General features: G+C 44.9%; 2 protein-coding genes across 2 annotated transcripts in view; both read right to left on the reverse strand.

Annotated features, from left to right (window-relative positions):
• Positions 1-19,207, reverse strand: part of LOC143718338 (uncharacterized) — a 207,772-nt gene that overhangs the window by 134,104 nt on the left and 54,461 nt on the right. The window lies entirely within an intron of this gene.
• Positions 1,650-19,207, reverse strand: part of LOC143718354 (uncharacterized) — a 71,202-nt gene continuing 53,644 nt past the window's right edge. Inside the window, exon 3 of the mRNA XM_077209449.1 lies at positions 1,650-6,911. Coding sequence (XP_077065564.1) covers positions 6,034-6,911 — 878 coding nt within the window. The 3' untranslated portion in view covers positions 1,650-6,033. The remainder of the gene's footprint in view (positions 6,912-19,207) is intronic.

Genomic DNA, 19,207 nt, shown 5'->3' on the forward strand with positions numbered 1-19,207 from the left:
CGATAGCCGACCCCAGAGGGTTAAAGCTGCAGTCCGGCGTTTTTCCTCTTTGTCGCCATCTCTGTTCGAAATCTGCAATTGCAGTAATTCGCGGAATTATCAACCTTACGTGAGTTGTACTTCAACACCCTCGACACGGCACAGTGCGGATGAACACAGTGTTTGAGGAGATTGTGAGGCTGTCAGTCACCGGCGCCGGTGTGGATACTGGCATTCACAATCACAGATTATTCTTTTTGGAAGTATGAGCAACATAAGAATTTTCACCGGAAAATGTCTGAACAAGTAAGGAACATCCACCTTTGTACTGGTTCTGACATTGCAGTAAATCGCGCTGATTAAATCTAACAATTGCTTATAAGTTATCATATCACGCAAAACCGTGCAAATTATACTTTGTTCTCAAATTGTTAAAGTTAACAACATCAGCATTGCGTGACTACATGTAATGTCCTTCCGATATGTATCCTTGTTTTCGCATGGGTCCGGTTGCAGTCTCTTCTTTCTGTAGCCACTCCGAAGTCCGAACGAAGTCTTTTGCATTTTACAGCGGGTGAGTCTGCTGTCACTGGTGATCGTCGTTTGAACCTTTCTGGATCCGCCATCAAATTGATAAGCTTAATTATATCAAGTGCTGTGAAAAAAAGGCTATAAATCTCCATCTCACACTCACAGCCTAATAGCCGAGACTCCTTCTTTATGTGTACAGATGTGTGTGTGCAGATGTGTGTGTGTACAGATGTGTGTGTGCAGATGTGTGTGTGTACAGATGTGTGTGTACAGATGTGACGTAATGACGCAAAGACATGCTCGAATCTCCCGCGGAACTCCACCAGTACCACTGGAATTAAAAACATTATTACAAGCTTACCGCTGTGAATCGAGCTAAGGCAAGCAGAGAGTTTTGAACACTGGCTGGTTATGTATTTTCTCAAAAGCTACGGACTGCAGCTTTAACATGATCATTGTTTGACAAATTAATAAAAGAAGCAGGGTGTAACTACATCACAGGTGGTTTGGAAGACGTGGGTCATATATTGTTTATCCATTTTGCAACACGAACTGGAGGCAAGTAACAGTAATTTGTAGCTACTTTGATATCTACAGAACTTAAAGATCTCCCTCTTTTCGTTCTCTTTCTTGCTGCATTAAAGATGAAATGGTTAAACTTCTGTTTTCGCGCAGGCGCAGTGAGGGAAAAAACACTGAGTTTAGGGCAACCGGTTCGTAGCTCTGCTTCAACTGTGTGATATAGTCAAGAGGAGCAACCACAATTTCTGACATACCAGAGATACATCCGATTGCCGATCAGGAGAGGTTAACCCTCTGATTATCTTCATTTGTGTCTACACTAGTTATTTTTGGGGTCTCCAGGGACCCCAGACAATAACATTTAATTTTGTAACAGGATAAAAGGTTTTTTTACTCTGTTAATTAATGTTTTTACTCAACATTGAGTATGATATCTTTTAAATTTCTATAAATAAATAAATAAATATTTATTTAAATAGGCTTTTTAAAAGACCCAGATTTCTAACTTTCATTCATGGAGATAACATGGATAATTGTACATGGTTTATTGTAAGATTTTTAGCCATTTATTGTAAAATGTAGTTTAAAATTTTTTTAAATCACCTTAACCAATTCAATTCAATTCAATTCAAATTTATTTGTATAGCGCTTTTCACAATACACATAGTCTCAAAGCAGCTTTACAGAAATTGCATTTCGGAAATGTACATAGAAAAATACAGTTAGTTAATCAAGTATTAATTTATGGCATAACATATCGCCGGCTTTGAGTCGTCTCTTCACAGGCGTCGAGTCGTCTCTTCACAGGCGTTGGGGCATCTGAAGTCTCCGTGAGAGGCTGGATACAAACTGGAGCTGACGAACGCTATTTACCTCGGGACTAGCGTCCCGAGATAACAGCAGAAAGGCAGACGGGAAATAATTAGCATAGCTGATGTTCATAATGTTAATGCATTCGAACTGATTCAGCAATAGTATCAAAGGTTAAGGATTAAGTGAATGCTTGGTTAAAGAGATGCGTCTTTAATCTAGTTTTAAACTGGGACAGCGAGTCTGAGTCTCGTACAATATCAGGAAGGCTATTCCAGAGTTTAGGAGCTAAATGCGAGAACGCCCTCCCTCCTTTAGTGGACTTAGATATCCTAGGAATGACCAGAAGCCTCGAATTTAGTGATCTTAAAGAGCGCGATGGATTGTATGGCGATAGAAGGTCTGTTAAATACACAGGAGCTAAACCATTTAGGGCTTTATAGGTCAGTAGGAATACTTTGTAATTGATACGTAACTTAATAGGTAACCAGTGTAGAGATGATAAAATAGGTGTTATATGATCATATTTTCTTGATCTAGTAAGAACTCTAGCAGCTGCATTTTGCACTAACTGTAGCTTGTTGATTGAGGATGCAGGACAACCAGCTAATAAAGCATTACAGTAATCTAGTCTCGAGGTCATGAATGCATGAACTAACTTTTCTGCATCAGAAACAGATAGCATGTTACGTAGCTTAGCAATGTTTCTAAGGTGGAAAAAGGCTGTTCTTGTAATATATGAAATATGATTTTCGAAAGTCAAATTGTGGTCTAGTATAACACCCAGGTCTTTTACTGTAGTGGATAAAGTAACAGGACATCCTTCTAAATTAAAGTTGTATTGTAAGGGATTTTGTGGGTAGTTTTTTGGACCAATAAGTAGTACCTCCGTTTTATCTGAATTTAATAGCAGGAAATTACACGTCATCCAGCATTTTATATCATTTAGACACTCTGTCAATTTAGATAAGTTAGTGTTTTCATCTGGTCGTGATGAGATATATAATTGAGTGTCATCAGCATAACAGTGGAAATTAATTCCATGTTTTCTTATAATATTACCAAGTGGCTGCATATATATTGAGAATAGCAGAGGGCCTAACACCGATCCTTGCGGCACTCCATAGTCTACCGACGTTATCTTTGATTTTTCCCCATTTAAACAGACAAAATGATAACGGTCTGATAAGTAAGATCTAAACCAGCTTAATGCCTGTCCCTGAACACCAGTGTAGTTTTGTAGTCGATCCAAGAGTATTTTATGATCGATAGTATCGAACGCAGCACTAAGATCGAGTAGAACTAGTATTGAGATACAGCCTTGGTCAGAAGCTAAAAGTAAATCATTTGTAATTTTAACTAGCGCAGTTTCTGTGCTATGATGCGGTCTGAATCCCGACTGGAATTATTCATAGATATCATTTTCTTGTAAGAAAGAGCACAAATGAGCGGACACAATTTTTTCTAGTATTTTAGACATAAATGGAAGATTTGAGATGGGTCTGTAATTTGCTAAGTTATTTGGATCTAATTGCGGTTTCTTAATGAGAGGTTTTATTACTGCCAGCTTGAATATTCTTGGAACATGACCTAAAAATAAAGACGATTTAATAATATTAAGAAGAGGCTCTTCCACTACAGGTAACACTTCTTTCAGTAGTTTAGTGGGTATTGGATCTAATAAACATGTTGTTGGTTTAGATGCAATGATAAGTTTATTTAGCTCTTCCTGTCCTATAGTTGTAAAGCGGTGTAGTTGTTCTAGAGGGGCCATAATTGAGGCTGAATCATAAGACATCATAGAGGATTGTATATTTACAATTGTGTTTCGGATGCTTTCTATTTTCTCATTGAAGTAATTCATAAAATCATTACTACTATATTGTAATGGAATATTTTGCTCTGGTGATGTTTGTTTATTTGTTAGTCTAGCCACGGTGTTGAATAAAAACCTTGGATTATTTTGGTTATTTTCTATTAGTTTGCGGAGATGCTCAGCCCTGTCTGCTTTTAGAGCCTTTTTATAACGTGACATACTGTCTTTCCACGCGATTCTAAAGACCTCTAAATTAGTTTGTTTCCATTTACGCTCTAAGTTACGAGTTTCTCTCTTGATTGCATGCGTAGCACTGTTGTACCATGGTGCTTTAGTTTTCTCTCTAACCTTTTTTAATCTAATTGGTGCAACAATATCTAGTGTACTAGAGAACATGGTGCTCAAACTGCTAGTCATTTCCTCTAGCAGATTGCCCGTTGTCGATGCAATCATGAGGAAAGTCTTCGAGGGTAGGTGAGGAGTGCAGTTCGACGAAAATGGCTCATCGGTAACGGATCTTATGTTCGCCGACGACAGTGGCGTCCTGGCCGAGGACGATGCCGAAGCCACGGACATTCTCCACGAGATCGCCCGCGTTGCCCAATCATATGGTTTGAAAATTAACATTGACAAAACGAAGGTACTGACAACAGATGGATCGCCGGCCAACGTCCACCTTGACGGCATCCAGATTGAGCAAGTTCAGAAGTTCAAATACCTGGGCTTACTAATTGAAGAGAAGAAAGTTGCGACTACGGCGGAGACCCACAGTCGAATTGGCCAAGCAACTGCAGCATTCGCCTCGCTAAAGTGGTGTCTGTGGAAGCGAACCAATATTTCCATCCCGACCAAAATTCGCCTATTTCGGACGCTAATCCTGCCGATTCTACTCTACGGATCCGAAACGTGGACGGTGCTGAAGGCGGACCTCAACAAACTCGAAGCTTTCCAAATGCGATGCCTGCGCCAGATCTTGCGAGTATCACTTCGAGATCGCCTTCGAAATGAGGACATCCGGCGCAGATGCCAACAACCACTGATCGAGGAACAAATCCAAAGACGACGACTGCGATGGTTTGGCCATGTTTGCAGAATGAGTGGGAGCCGACTACCACACCAACTCCTCTGGCGTAACCGACCCTCCCAGTGGAGAATCCAGCGAACGGCACCAAAGAAAACGTGGCTCAAACAGGTTGAGGAGGACATCCGAAATCGCAGATTAAATATCGACGACGTCAAAACGACCGCCTTGGATCGTCCCGCATGGAAACGCCTCGTGAATGAGATTCGACAACCATTGGCACCCACAGCAGCGTACGGGCTTAGGAGCCAATCCAGACCAAGCGCCAGCTAGGGATCAAAGAAGAAGAAGAAGAAGTCATTTCCTCTAGTTCATCTGTTTGTTTGGGTGCACTGCGCAGCTGAGATAGATCAGGTAAGCTATTTGAGAATCTCTCTATAGTGGTTGGAAGGATTGTTCTGCCTGGTCTATAACGTGGCGCAACATGACAAATTTCAGCAGTACGTATTATACAAGTTACCATGTAATGATCAGTGAGATCATCACTTTGCGGTATAATATTTATATCAGTTGGATTGGTTCCATATGATATAATTAAATCTAGTGTATGATTTAGACGATGAGTGGGACCACTGACGTTTTGCGTGACCCCAAAGGAGTTTAATAAATCTGTAAACGCAGTCCCTAACGCATCATTTGTATTATCTACGTGTATGTTAAAGTCTCGAACAATTATTGCTTTATTGACATTGACCAATAGATCTGAGAGAAAGTATGCAAACTCTTTTAGGAAATCAGCATAGGGCCCTGGAGGTCTATATAGGGTAGCCAAGGCTAGAGATAATATGGATTTGTTTCTTGCATCTAAGAGCGTAACATTTAGCACAAGTACTTCAAACGAATTAAACCTGTGACCTGTTTTCTGAGTAACATTAAGAATATCTCTATAGATTGTTGCAACACCGCCGCCACGACCGATCAGACGGGGCTCATGCTTATAACAGTATCCTGGTGGAGTAGACTCATTTAGACCGAAATAATCATTTGGTTTAAGCCAGGTTTCAGTAAGGCAAAGTACATCGAAACTATTATCTGTGACCATTTCATTTACAATAACCGCCTTAGGTGTGAGCGATCTAATGTTTAGAAGACCTAGCTTTAGAAATTGTTTTTGTTCACTGATATTTAGATTTTCTGGTTTAATTACAATAAGATTTTTGCTAGATCCTACACTAGATTTATTGTTTGGCCTCACTAAGCGAGGAATAGACACAGTTTCTATATAATGTTCTACACTACTTATATCAATTAAGTTGGGACAGCAAAGACTGTGATTTGGACTTTGACTTACTAGTCATATGGTGTGTAACGTCTTGGAGATGTTGTCCGACAGAACAGCCGCTCCGATTCTGCTGGGGTGCAGGCCATCAGCACGGTAGAGCCTAGGTCGCTCCCAGAACAGATTCCAATTATTTACAAAGAGCAGTTTCTGTTCATTACACCATGACATTAACCATTCATTTAGAGCAAATAATCTACTGAACCTTTCTTGTCCTAGTCGGTACGTGGGAAGCGGTCCAGACACGATGATCGTTGCTTCAGGCGATGTGCTGCGAACCGTCTCGATCAGGCTTCTGTAGTCCTTCTTCAGAACCTCCGTCTGCCGCAGCCTGATGTCGTTCGTCCCCGCATGTAGTACCACAGCTCCGACGCGCTCGTCACCGTTCAGGATCTCGGGAATCTGTGCAGCGACATCAAGAACACGAGCACCAGGAAAGCAGTGAGTGCGCACCTTACGCTTACCTGAGGTAGCACGGACATGACGGACCATGGAAGTGCTGATGATCACGGCGGCGTCACGTTCCGGCTCGCGAAGAGGGGAGAAGCGGTTCCGGGTGGAGATCTCGAAGACCGGGAGGGGCGGGGAAGTCCTTGGTCTGGTCCTGGCTCGTGTCTTCCGCTGTGGGATCACCCAGGGTCCATGGTGTTGCCTCGGTGCCGGAGTGAATGAAGGCAGAGATGATCGCGTCCTTCTGGGCAGAGAAACGCACGGAGTAGACGAAGTCGGAGTCAAAAAGTTACTAACCACTGACTTGTGAGCATCGGCGCGTGATGTTTCAAGCGTTGATCGCCGATCTCGCAGCTCGGCTTGCTTCACCAGCAGAACGCGGATCTGTTTCTCCACCGACTCCAGCTCCAATCGTACCGAAACCAGCTCGAATGTGTCCTCACCTGCACTCAGAGGTAACGTTAGACACACATCCGATATGTTCGCCATTATAACAGATGAACAGTAAATTAGTAGTGATACTACCAATTTCACTACTAATTTAGGACTGAAATGATGGATATAACCCGTATCCTTTCAGTCAAACGGGTGTAAAATGAGAGGGTCGATAGGCGCGAGGCCACGCGTGAAATGCTAGCGGGCTAAAGGCTAGTAGCCGAGATTCGGAAAGTTGGATCTAAGTAGCGATATCAAAGCAATCCGATTGTTTTTTATAAGGAATAGTGTCGAGGATAAGTTCACATGATATAAAAATAGAAAGTGCTTGTTTATAAATGAGTGGTAAAGAAGAAAATCAGGGATTAATGAATCAATTCGACGGAGCTCCAAACACAAACACAGATCGCACGCGCATGCGCATTAATCCGCATTAACCACTAGATGACTATAGAGCTCCACTATATGCTATTTGCCAAATCAAAATATATCTTTTCACAAGTTTTTCCAGTTGGATTCATATCTAAATATTATAAAATCACAATTATAACAAAACAAAAATAACTTTTTGTCAAAGTTTAGCATTTTTTGTACTGACAAAAGTTTTTCAATAATGTTACATTATGATTAGAATCAAACCTGAACAAGATGTTACAAAGAGAAATGTTGGAGTCTTTAGATTTTGTCATTTATTTCAATCATCTGTTTTTAATATAATTCTACAATTTTAATCAACATTTCAGTTACGAACTATAACAGAACAGAAATGAATAATTATATTACATATTGAGTAAAAACACATGGCATGGACATCAAAATGCAATGAACTGAACAGCAATAACAAATGATCAAATAGAGCAGTAAAAAAAATAATTTAGTTAAAAAAAACAGTGAATGGGGAAAAAGAAAATCGCACAACTAGGAACAATAATTGGTGGTCTCATCTCATACAGTCTTGTTTACAGTGCACTGCAGGTGTTTATGCGTCAGTGCACTACAGGCAGTATGCATAGTATAGCCTTACAAATGTATTCCTGTGTGAGAGTGTGTGTTTCTGTGTGTGTGTGCACGCATTGTGGATGTTTTTTTCATTGTTGGAAGTGTGCCACTTTATTTCTGTCTATGTCATCTGCGTTGTTTCTGATTTTGATGATGAATTTTGTATATTTACTATGCGGGGTCTCCAGGGACCCCAAAGACAACTAGTGTAACTGTTTTTTTCACGCTAACATAAAAACAGATATCATTCCTTTTTTTTTGTAGATCTAGAAAGTGTTTAGAGCCATAGAGAGTTTCATACCATTTGGACAAAGAGAACTTTTTTTTTATTTGAGTAAAAGTCATTTGCGTTAAGTCATTAAAAAGCCCCCGGCTCAAAATCGGATGAAAAATCTCAGTGTATTCCCAGCCTTGAGAATTTTAAGGCATCATATTAAACATTGTATGCAAGCAGACAGTAATCAATCACATGTTGTCCCATAAGTTTTTATTAACATCTCATACATGCACGTACAATATTCTGATTAAATCAGCAAAACTATAGCTGGAATATGCCTTCCTACGAATGGCAGAAAGTTTCTCAAATGCTATAATGCATGTTTAAATCGTACGATAAGAAACTCCTGATATTAGCGAAGAAATCCTAATTTCAGATATAAATCGAGCGTAAGCCTTCTCTGACGAAGAAATCTCAGATTAGCCGCGCATATAAATTGTACCAGAACAAATTAATCTGATATGGACGAAGAAATCGTCTCGGTTACGGATGTAACCCTCGTTCCCTGAGTAGGGAACGGAGACGTTACGTCGGATGACGGAGAATGGGGGTTTCGCCAGAAAGCCTATCATCTTCGAGTATTAAAAAACGAGCCTATGCCAATGAAATGCCATGGGTCTGCGGAATTTGCATAATGTATCTCCGCCCCACCGCGTGGGTATTTAAGGAGAGACACCTGCAACAGCAGATCATGTCTTCGCTACAGCGGAAGTGGCAGGGAGACGTAACGTCTCCGTTCCCTACTCAGGGAACGAGGGTTACATCCGTAACCGAGACGTTCCCTTTCATAGTCACTCCGAGTTACGTCGGATGACGGAGAATGGGGGTCCCCGTGTAATCACGCCACCTTCACAGCTGTCTTCCAGTGCCCTGCGAAGTCTGCCCTCCCTGTCGTGGTATAGGCACGGACGAAGGAGTCCTACTTAACACAGGAATACCAAGGTACACTGAGAAGCATATCTCAGGGGAGATATGCCGCAGCATGCCTACCCAAAGGGAGGACTTAAGAATACACATATGGCCGAGGAGGCTTCATATGGAGGAACACTGGAGTGACCAGCCCGTGGGGTGGCAACTTTCAATTCCAGGAGTGGCAAGGTGGCTTGCCGAGGGAAAGACACATGCTCAAAGAGGCTTACAGTGGAAATACACATGTGGGGGTTACTCAGAGGAGGAACCATGCACACGGAGGCACCTAGCCGAGGCACAGGCAATAGACACTGGCGCCAGTGTCAACAGTGCTGGAGGAACTCAGGGCTTCAGAGAGGAAGGCTACCTGAGGAAATATCGCACGTATCCAGTCCGTGGATTGGAATGGCGAGCAAGCGAGACACCTAACGGCTCCCATGTTAGCTTGAAAAAGACAGTACATGGGCGGAGACTGGCTCCACTCGGAGATTGTAAAATCTGGCGAATGTGTTGGGTGTCGCCCAGCCTGCAGCTCTGCAGATGTCTGTTAGCGAAGCGCCACGCGCTAAAGCCCAAGAGGACGCCACACTCCGGGTGGAGTGGGCGGTCACACCAAGGGGGCACGGTCGACCTTGCTGCTGGTATGCCAAAGCAATGGCGTCCACTATCCAGTCGGATAACCTTTGCTTGGAGAGAGCCTTTCCCTTCAGCTTCCCACCATAACAGACAAAGAGCTGGTCTGAGGTCCTGAAACACTGCGTCCTATCTACGTAAGCACAGAGGGCGCGTACTGGACAGAGCAGTGCCAAGGCTGGGTCTGCCTCCTCCAGGGGCAGCGCTTGCAGGTTCACCACCTGGTCCTGGAAGGGAGTGGTGGGAACCTTGGGCACATATCCAGGCCGGGGTCTCAGGATCACGTGAGAGCAGGCCGGCCCGAATTCCAGGCACGCTTTGTCAACGGAAGTCACTCCGAGTCACTCCACCCTCTTGATGGAGGCCAGTGCAACCAGGAGCGCTGTCTTCATTGACAGGAACTTAATCTCCACTGATTGCAGAGGCTCAAAGGGAGCCCTCTGCAGGGCATATGAGACCACTGAGAGAACCCAAGAGGGTACGAGAGGAGGGCGAGGAGGATTCAGTCTCCTCGCTCCTCTCAGGAACCTGATAATCAGGTCGTGCTTCCCCAGAGACTTACCCTTCAACTGCATCGTGATATGCGGCGATAGCGGCCACATACACCTTCAGGGCGGAGGGAGACAGCCTTCGCTCCAACCCGTCTTGCAGAAAGGAAAGCACGACACTGATCGAGCATCTCCTGGGGTCTTCTCGCCGAGAAGAGCACCAGTTGACGAAGAGGTTCCACTTCAACGCATAGACGTGTCTTGTGGACAACGCTCTAGCGGAAGTGATGGTAGCCGCCACCGCAGGTGCCATAGGGTGCCCCGTCTCTGAGAAAGGAGGTCCTTCCTCAGAGGAATTGGCCAAGGAGGTGCTGTCGCGAGGAGTATCAGTTCGGAGAACCAGGTCTTGGTGGGCCAGTATGGGGCGACCAATATGAGCTGCTCCTCATCCTTCTTGATCTTGCACAGAGTCCGTGCGAGAAGGCTCACTGGGGGAAACGCATATTTGTGTAGGCCCTGCGGCCAGCTGTGCGCCAGTGCGTCCGTGCCGAGCGTGCCCTCGGACAGGGAGTAATACAGGGCGCAATGGGATGAGTCGTGGGAGGCAAACAGATATATCTGTGCGTCCCTGAACTGGTCCCATATCAGCTGGACCGACTGGGGATGGAGTCGCCATTCGCCAGAGGTTGGCCGGAGCCGTGACAGCTCGTCGGCTGCAAGGTTCCGCTCTCCTGGATTGTAAATAGCACGAAGGGACCTCAGGTGCTTCTGACTCCATAAGAGGAGGTGGCGTGCGAGTTGCGACATACGGTGAGAGCGTAGATCACCCTGATGGTTGATGTACGCTACTGTCGCGGTATTGTCCGAACGGACAAGTACGTGTTGACCCTGGAGCAGCGCGTGGAGGCAAGGCGTACTGCCAGCAACTCGAGGCAATTGACATGCATGAGGCGCTGGGGTCCTGTCCAGGAGCCCGCGGCTGCATGTCCATTGCACATGGCGCCCCAGCCCGTGGTAGAGGCATCTGTGGAGACAACAACATGCCTGGAAACTCGTTCTAGGGGAACTCCGGCCCGTAGAAAGCTGAGGTTCCGCCACGGGGTGAAGGACTGACGGCAGGTCGGAGTTATTGGAACCCCTTGCGTACCGCGATGCCATGCCCACATCGGGACCCGATCGCGAAGCCACAGCTGAAGCGGTCTCATATGAAGCAATCCGAGTGTCGTTGCCGCGGCTGCGGATGCCATATGCCCCAGGAGCCTCTGAAAAAGTTTCAGTGGGACCGCACTCTTGCCCTCAAACTGTCGAAGACAAGTCAGCAGTGAGGGTGCGCGCTCGCTCGTAAGCTGCGCGGACATGGCGACCGAGTCTATCTCCATACCGAGAAAAGAGATCCTCTGCACGGGGCAAAGTTTGCTCTTCTCCCAGTTGACCCGAAGGCCCAGACGGGCTAGGTGCCGGAGCACTAGGTCTCTGTGTTTGCAAACCTGGACTCGAGAGTGAGCTAATATTAGCCAGTCGTCGAGGTAATGCAGGATGCGAACCCCGTGTTCGCGCAGGGGAACAAGGGCTGCCTCGACGACCTTCGTAAAGACGCGAGGAGACAGAGCCAACCCGAATGGGAGAACTGCGTACTGGTATGCCTGCCCCTCGAAAGCAAACCGAAGAAACGGTCTGTGTCTAGGTAAAATGGAGACATGAAAGTAGGCGTCCTTCGGGTCTATCGCTGCAAACCAATCCTGTGGCCACACGCATTCGAAAATGCGTTTGGTCGTGAGCATCCTGAACGGCAGCCTGTGAAGGGAGCGGCTCAAGACGCGCAGATCCAGGATTGGCCGTAACCCACCGGTCTTCTTGGGAACAATGAAGTACGGGCTGTAAAACCCTGACCTCATTTCGGCTGGAGGGACAGTCTCGATTGCACCCTTCGCCAGCAGGGTGGCAACCTCCGCTCTCATGATCGGGGCATTGCCACCGACCAAAGTAAACGGACTCCCCTGAAGCGGGGAGGAGACCGTGCGAATTGGATCGCATAGCCGAGCCTGATAGTTCGGGCGACCCAGCGGGACAGGTAGGGAAGCTCTAACCAAGCTCCCAAGAACTGAACCAGCGGAAACATCCGAACGACAGACGTCCCCCCGGAGGGGCAGCGAAGCGGAGTGACCGGCCCAGGCGTGGGTGGCATAGCGGCCCGGTGCGGGGGCACGGTCATGCTCCGCGTCCTGACAGAGGAGACCAGGGAAGGACCAGCGTTCCACGGGGGTCTGCTCTGCCAGGGGTCTGGCGACAGAGGGGGACGAGAGTGGTGTGGTCCGGAGACGGCACACACTGTCATCCGCACCCTCAGAGACAGAGGGGGACGAGAGCGGCAAGGCCCGGGAGCGTCGCGCACTGTCGTCCGGCCCTCTGAGGGCTCAGAGATGGGATGCAGCTCTTTGGTTTAGAAAAGATTCTCCCCCAGCCCTCCACCGGGGGAAGGAGTGGCCCTGCAACCACTCCCTGAAGAACTGCAACCCACATCTGAGCTGCCCGTAACGGGAGCGCCGCAAGCCTGGCCTTGGCGGGGCTGCGGGACCGGTACGGGCAGGGGCGCCTTCCTGCGACCACCTCCACGGCGCGGCCCGGTGCTGCTGGGGGCCGGGCGGGAGGGGGCGGAAGTCGCAGGAGGGCGCATTCGGCAGCAAGCGGACTGAGGCGTCTGAGCCGGCAGCTGGAGGCAGCAAAGCCGCGGGGTCAGACAAAATAGCCACAGTCCACTTCTGGGCGGCCGAGAACTGTTGGGCAGAGTCCTCGACCGCGCCGCCGAAGAGGCCAGCCTGGGATATGGGGGAGTTGAGGAAACGAAATCACTCAGCCTCGCGCACATCAACCAGGTTAGCCAGAGGTGTCTGACCACCTATGTGGACATCACCTGACTCAGGGAGCGTGCGGTCACCTACGTCGCTTGGAGAGCAAGGTCGGTGACGGCAGGCAGCTCAAGGATGAGCCCTGAATCAGCCCTACCCTCGTGCATGTCATTGAACACCCAGGAGGATGGCAATAACACGCAGTGAGGTGGCAGCCTGCCCCGCAGCTCTATAGGTCCCTGCCACCGGAGTAGACAAGAACCTACAGGCATTGGAGGGGTGCTTAAGAGTCGCCACGCTAGGTGGAGGCGCTGTGGGGACACATAAGTGTTGCCACAGAACACTCCACAGGGGGAACCCCAGTGCACCCTAGGCCGCGGCCTCTACAAGGGCAGAGAAGGCGGAAGAGGCCACTGAGCAGTCGCGAAAAGTCAAGGAGACTTCCACGATCTCATGATCTCTTCATGCACGTCCGGGTACAAAGGATTTGGGTTCGCCACCCCCAAAATCCAATCAACAGCCTTAAGTGCTCGGGATATGGCAGAAGGTTCCACACAAGCCCGAAACTCGCGGCAGCCCGGGAAGCATAGCTGTGCACTCTGGATCAAACTCGTTATGCTAGCACATCCGAGGACGGCAGCACAGACGAGCCATCATCTCTAGAGGACTCCAGCTCACCTTGTGATGCGGTGATACATTATTTCATCAGCCGGGGGACCGAATGAGACGAACTCACCTGGGACCACGCAGGTTGCAATGTGAAAGACGGGGTGTGGACCGAGGAATTTTTCGTCGGTTTAGTTCCAAACCTGCCGTCTTAGGTCACCCTGGCCACCAGCCGAAGTATTATCTCACGTGGAGAAAAATAGATCGGGGTGTGGATGAGGGGACTCTCACTCATTGAGCTCATCGAGTCTCGACCGTTACATTGCGATGGTCACGTTCCCAGTGAGAGAACGTGACACACCCATGAGCGCTGTCTGAGCGCGATCAAAGCCCAAACACTCAAAACAGCGCTCGCGCCCATCAGCTGAATCTATCAGAATACCACACTCAGAAAAACACGGGCAGATCGTCTTTAGAAAGACGCGTCTTTAAAAAGACGTGCCGCGTGCAGCTCTTTAGTGAGAGGAAAAACTCCACGGATGTTGAAGCGACCAGGGAGAACACACAGACTGGCAGACCACTGCTCAGCTCGCAGGCAATGTGAAACTCGCTGGATACCGCCGTCACACCAACACCGGAGAGTTCGCTCGTCTCGAAGAGATGTAGTCACTGAGAAAACTCAGGATTTGGCTTGTGGAGTGAAGAGATGCTCTTGGCTCCGAAGCGAAAACATGATCTGCTGTTGCAGGTGTCTCTCCTTAAATACCCACGCGGTGGGGCGGAGATACATTATGCAAATTCCGCAGACCCATGGCATTTCATTGCCATAGGCTCGTTTTTTAATACTCGAAGATGATAGGCTTTCTGGCGAAACCCCCATTCTCCGTCATCCGACGTAACTCGGAGTGACTAAGAAAGGGAACTCAGATTAGCCGTGCATATAAAATGGTACCAGAATAAATTAATCTGATTATGGGCGAATAAATCCCCATTTTCAGCATGTTTGAAGGCGATTGAGCGATGTTCCTCAATCACCGATTATGGCCTTATTATTGTTCGTTACGTCATTGTATTCATATTAAACTGCTGAACCGCTCATATAAAACAATCGCGTCGAATTAGTGGTATAAATTCTAGCCTATGTAGTGAACTTATTTCTTCTCAAGTGGAGGAAACTCAGAAGCGAAGACCAGGAGACTCAGAAGTATCTTTTTAAGCAGGATCCTTTATTGCTGTTGCATCGCTGTAGTCTGCTTTGTTCAAAAAATCTTAGCCAAGTCTGACTAAACTAAAATACAGACTGTTCATATACCTTACAAGGGGGAGGAGTTACATAAATGTGGAAACAAAACATGTAAATGAAGTATACAGGTTTAGAAACCTGCCCTAGCCTAATCCAATCAGCATAACTATTCAAACTGAGCCAGGGGCTCCCAGAACCATTCAAAACAAAAGGTGATTTGAATGCATAGAAACTAATCTAATCAGCCGGACTATTCAATGACAAAAGGTGATAGTCTCCGTGCTCTGATCAATTTAACTTACAATAGAGAGATCAGGACAGACAGGAACCGGCAGGTTTGTGACATAATGTACCTTATTTACAAAATTCACACTAATAAACTTCCTCAGTTTATGTACTATTGTATTGGAACCTAAATTAAACATTTAAATAAATTTGTAATCCTACACCTAGATAACTAGTAATTTGCCATTATCTGTGAAGGAACTGTTTTTTTTCTTTCTTTTTTTTCTAAAGAACATACAAAATCAATGCCAGGGGTAAATACAATTGAGAGTACAATTACAGGTTATAAAGTCAGGGGAATATCATGCAAATGACACAGTGAGATCGTTTTAAGAGATTTGTAAGAGCTGGATGTACTGAGAGTGTCCAGGTAGGATTTAAGTTCCTTAAAAAAGTAGGGCTAAGCACCCTGAAATTTACATTTGTGTTAAAAAAAAATTCGCAAGAAAAATAAATAGGTTTATCAAAAAATATTGGTATTTACATATTTTTCAAAGTTGTGCTGACCAACAAGAACATCATTGTATAACAAAGAAAAACTTGTGATGAAAATGTGCGAACAAAGATACAGAGATACTTTTTCAAGTAAAGCTTCACAGGATAAAAAAGATGAAGTAATTTGTAAGACACATCCTTTTACCTTATTGGTTTTTAAATATTTAGAAGACAAAGTCCACACTTTCTTCCATGGAATATTGACAAACTGGCCATTCCAGTACGACACAATGTATGGGAGAGAAAATCTCATTTTGAAATAGCTGTCTAATTCTTCTGTTCCGACTAGAGTTAGATAAAAAACAAAAATTTCCAATCATTGTATTAAATGGATGAGCTACTGACAAAGAAATCTGGAATCTGGCTGAGTCTCTAAGAAGAGTTATTGCTCCATAAGGGATGGCATCCATTACAATAGCAAACTCTCGAGGAGTGACAGGTATATTGTACTTGTTCAAAAACTCTGAATATGAATACAGGTATTGATTAATTGAGAAGCCAAAATAAAATTATGTTTAACCCAGTTTGAGAAAAACAATGACTTATTTTTATAAATAATACCACAATTATTCCAAATAAAGTAACGGTGAGGACTAAAATTGTGTTTATAAATTAGGTGCCAGGCCAAAAGCGCTTGTTTATGAAAATTTGACAATTTAAGGGGCAATTTGGTGATGTTGTAGTTGCATAACAATAGAATAGGGAGACCTCCAACCTTAGAGAAAACAAGATTAGGAAGAGTATTCCAGAAAGAATTGGGGTTTGTTAAGTACTGTTTTAACCAATTTATCTCGAAAGTATTATTTAGTATAAGTAAAATCTAGAAAGTTTAGACCACCACATTCATAATTATTAATAACCACAGACTTTTTAACGTAATGCCTCTTATGCTTCCACAAAAAAAATCAAATAGCATTCTATCAATATCTGCACATGCAGATTTATCCACATGAGTCATTCTACGAAACGGGTGCCATTCCACGTTGCAATTTTTCAAAGTTTCATTATGAACTAACTTTTTTTTTCTTTTCTTTTTTACTTACAACTTTAAGGATATGTTAATCCTCCAAAAAAAACACATATTTTTCCACCTCAGGCACAAAATCCTTAATAATATTATCCTTTTTATTCAGGCAAGGGAGTCTTTCTTGTGCCACCCCGTCACTAACAATATGTGTGCCATTAGAGTAGTAAAACAAGAAATGTGTTTTTTAAATCTAATGTTTTTCCTAATAGTAAAATGTCCCTTTTTGTAAACCATCAATAGAAAGTCTGTAATTTAATCCATTTTTTTATTCGTAGTTCTTTATCTTGAAATGTGAATTCGACATTTCAATGGCCTCATTGTTTGTAATGAAAAAACGAATACACTTAAAAAATACAAATAAAGTTACATTTGTTTGATTAGTTCACACAACAAGAACATCATTCAACATTAATTTATGTAAAATTTAATTTCTTTTACATACATTTTTTTTTAAAAATGACCCCGTGACGGGGTGGTAACTGATGTCACGGAGTGGTTCACGGTGACAGGGTGGTATGGACAAACTGTTTCTCTATATGATTTGCTTGTTTTAAACTTAATACAACTGGGGGAGGGAAACATTAAAATTGGAGATTTAATGGAAAACATCGGTCAATGCTCTGAAAAAGAAAAAGAAAAGAGCATCATATCAGTGACAGGGAGAGTCGCATTCACACATCCCTCTGTATTTCCATGTGGTGGGATGTCACAGGCTGTGGTGCTTCAATGATTTTGAGCACATCATCGAAGAGATACCACAAGAAGTCATCTCTTGGAGGCCAGAAGAACCTGTTCTCACCAACACGGTGCATACACTTTACAAGGGCATGTGTTTCATCTGTATCCATGATGATCCCAGGATAAAGGTCACTGTCATATTTAAAAACGCACCACTTCCCAATGAGATCTCCACTTTGCCAAGCAATTGCTTCTGTTGGCACCTTTTGGGCTGTCTTATTGAAAGTGAAATGCTGTGTGGTGAAGCACTGACATCTCAGCTGCTTTTGCGTGGAGCACATGCAACTAATTTCCCGGTAAAGGATTTCTCCTGGAGTGAATGTGACCACTTGGTGGGTTTTCATTGTGGATTGCACTGGTGGAATCTGGCCTGGCATCTTTTCCATTGCCTGCTCCACTGCTTCAGATGCTACATAAAACAACTTAACAGCTGTAGATGTTTCAGAGAGGGCCTTATATAGCTCATGGGCATCGGGTATGTCGCGGCCGTTGGTCACCAGCTTGTCCGCTGTTCTTTGCAATGTTCCCCCAACACCGTCAGCCTCCCCCTTGCCATGGCTTGCCTCAAAAAAGTTCCATGTTCCACCTTTCAGACCTCGTCTTATAAGCTCTGTGCTGAAAAGGAAGAAATCCCCTTTCTGCTTGTATTGGGTACAAGATCCATCACTCAGAAAGTGTAGAACAGATACATCAGGGTATGTGGCTTGTAGATAAGGAGCCAAAGTGGACAGCTTAGATCTCTGAGCTGTATTTGCATGTGTAGTTTTCAGAGAAGTCAATGTGGATAACTGCCTCCTCTTTTGACAGGTTCTCCTCAGGGTTCTTCTTCAACTCCTCAGGGTTCTGATGCAGTACGAGTACTGTTGATTTATGTTGAATGTGTGTCTTTTGAATTTATGGAGAAGAGTGTGGAATAACTCCACAAGATTGTCTTGTGTGTCCACCATAGTTTTCTTCTCTGTGATCTCCACAGTGGTTGGACCCTCCCTCGCATCTTCCCTTGCTTTCTCTGCTGTGGCCCATTGACTGAACGCAACCTTTGCTGAGCCATCAAATCTGGAGAGCTGAGCAGTCTTGTCTTTGCATTCCTCACACTCATCATACATGCACATTTTCCTGGAGGTATCACAGGTCATCATTTTAGTCAAACTCTGTAGATCTGAAGTATCTATGAGCCTCAAATTATGCAACTTCTCAATGACAAATCTGAGATTTTCATGGATCTTGCACAGACACGTGTTCTGGTCAGAGAGAGTAGGATGTACAACCCAAAAAGGGCGAAGCTTACAGAAAAGGGAGTATGATATGTTGTTTGTGTTTTCAGTAAGACATTTTTTGTGAAGATTTTTCAATGTGTCAGCCAGAAACCTTTTCTGCTTCTTCACCTTATTCTTTGTAATTGTTTGTTGTCGTCCGACGATAACGACGACAACAATTGTTTGTTGTCGTCCAGTCGTTATCCGACTGTTGTCATCTCGAGTGAAGAAGGTTTTAACTTTGGACTTGAAAGCAGCAGTAAACCTGTTTGTGGGATTTCTGTTGGTGGAACAGAGGTCTTCACTCTGAACACTGCGACGCTTCTTTGAAAATCCAAGGGCATTTTCGGCAAAACCTTGTAGCCTGTACTTCTTCACAATCCTCCCCGCTGTTACGCTATTAGTTGTTTTTCTTTTTCTTTTCTTGCTTTACAGTTCTTTTTCTTTATGTCTTTCAATCAAGGCTTCATGGTAGAGTAGTGTTTCTCTGATTTTGGAGCTT

Source organism: Siphateles boraxobius, unplaced genomic scaffold (genome assembly GCF_051911475.1).
Source record: "Siphateles boraxobius isolate OS27281-9 unplaced genomic scaffold, OSU_SipBor_1 61, whole genome shotgun sequence".
NCBI classification, from domain to species: domain Eukaryota; kingdom Metazoa; phylum Chordata; class Actinopteri; order Cypriniformes; family Leuciscidae; genus Siphateles; species Siphateles boraxobius.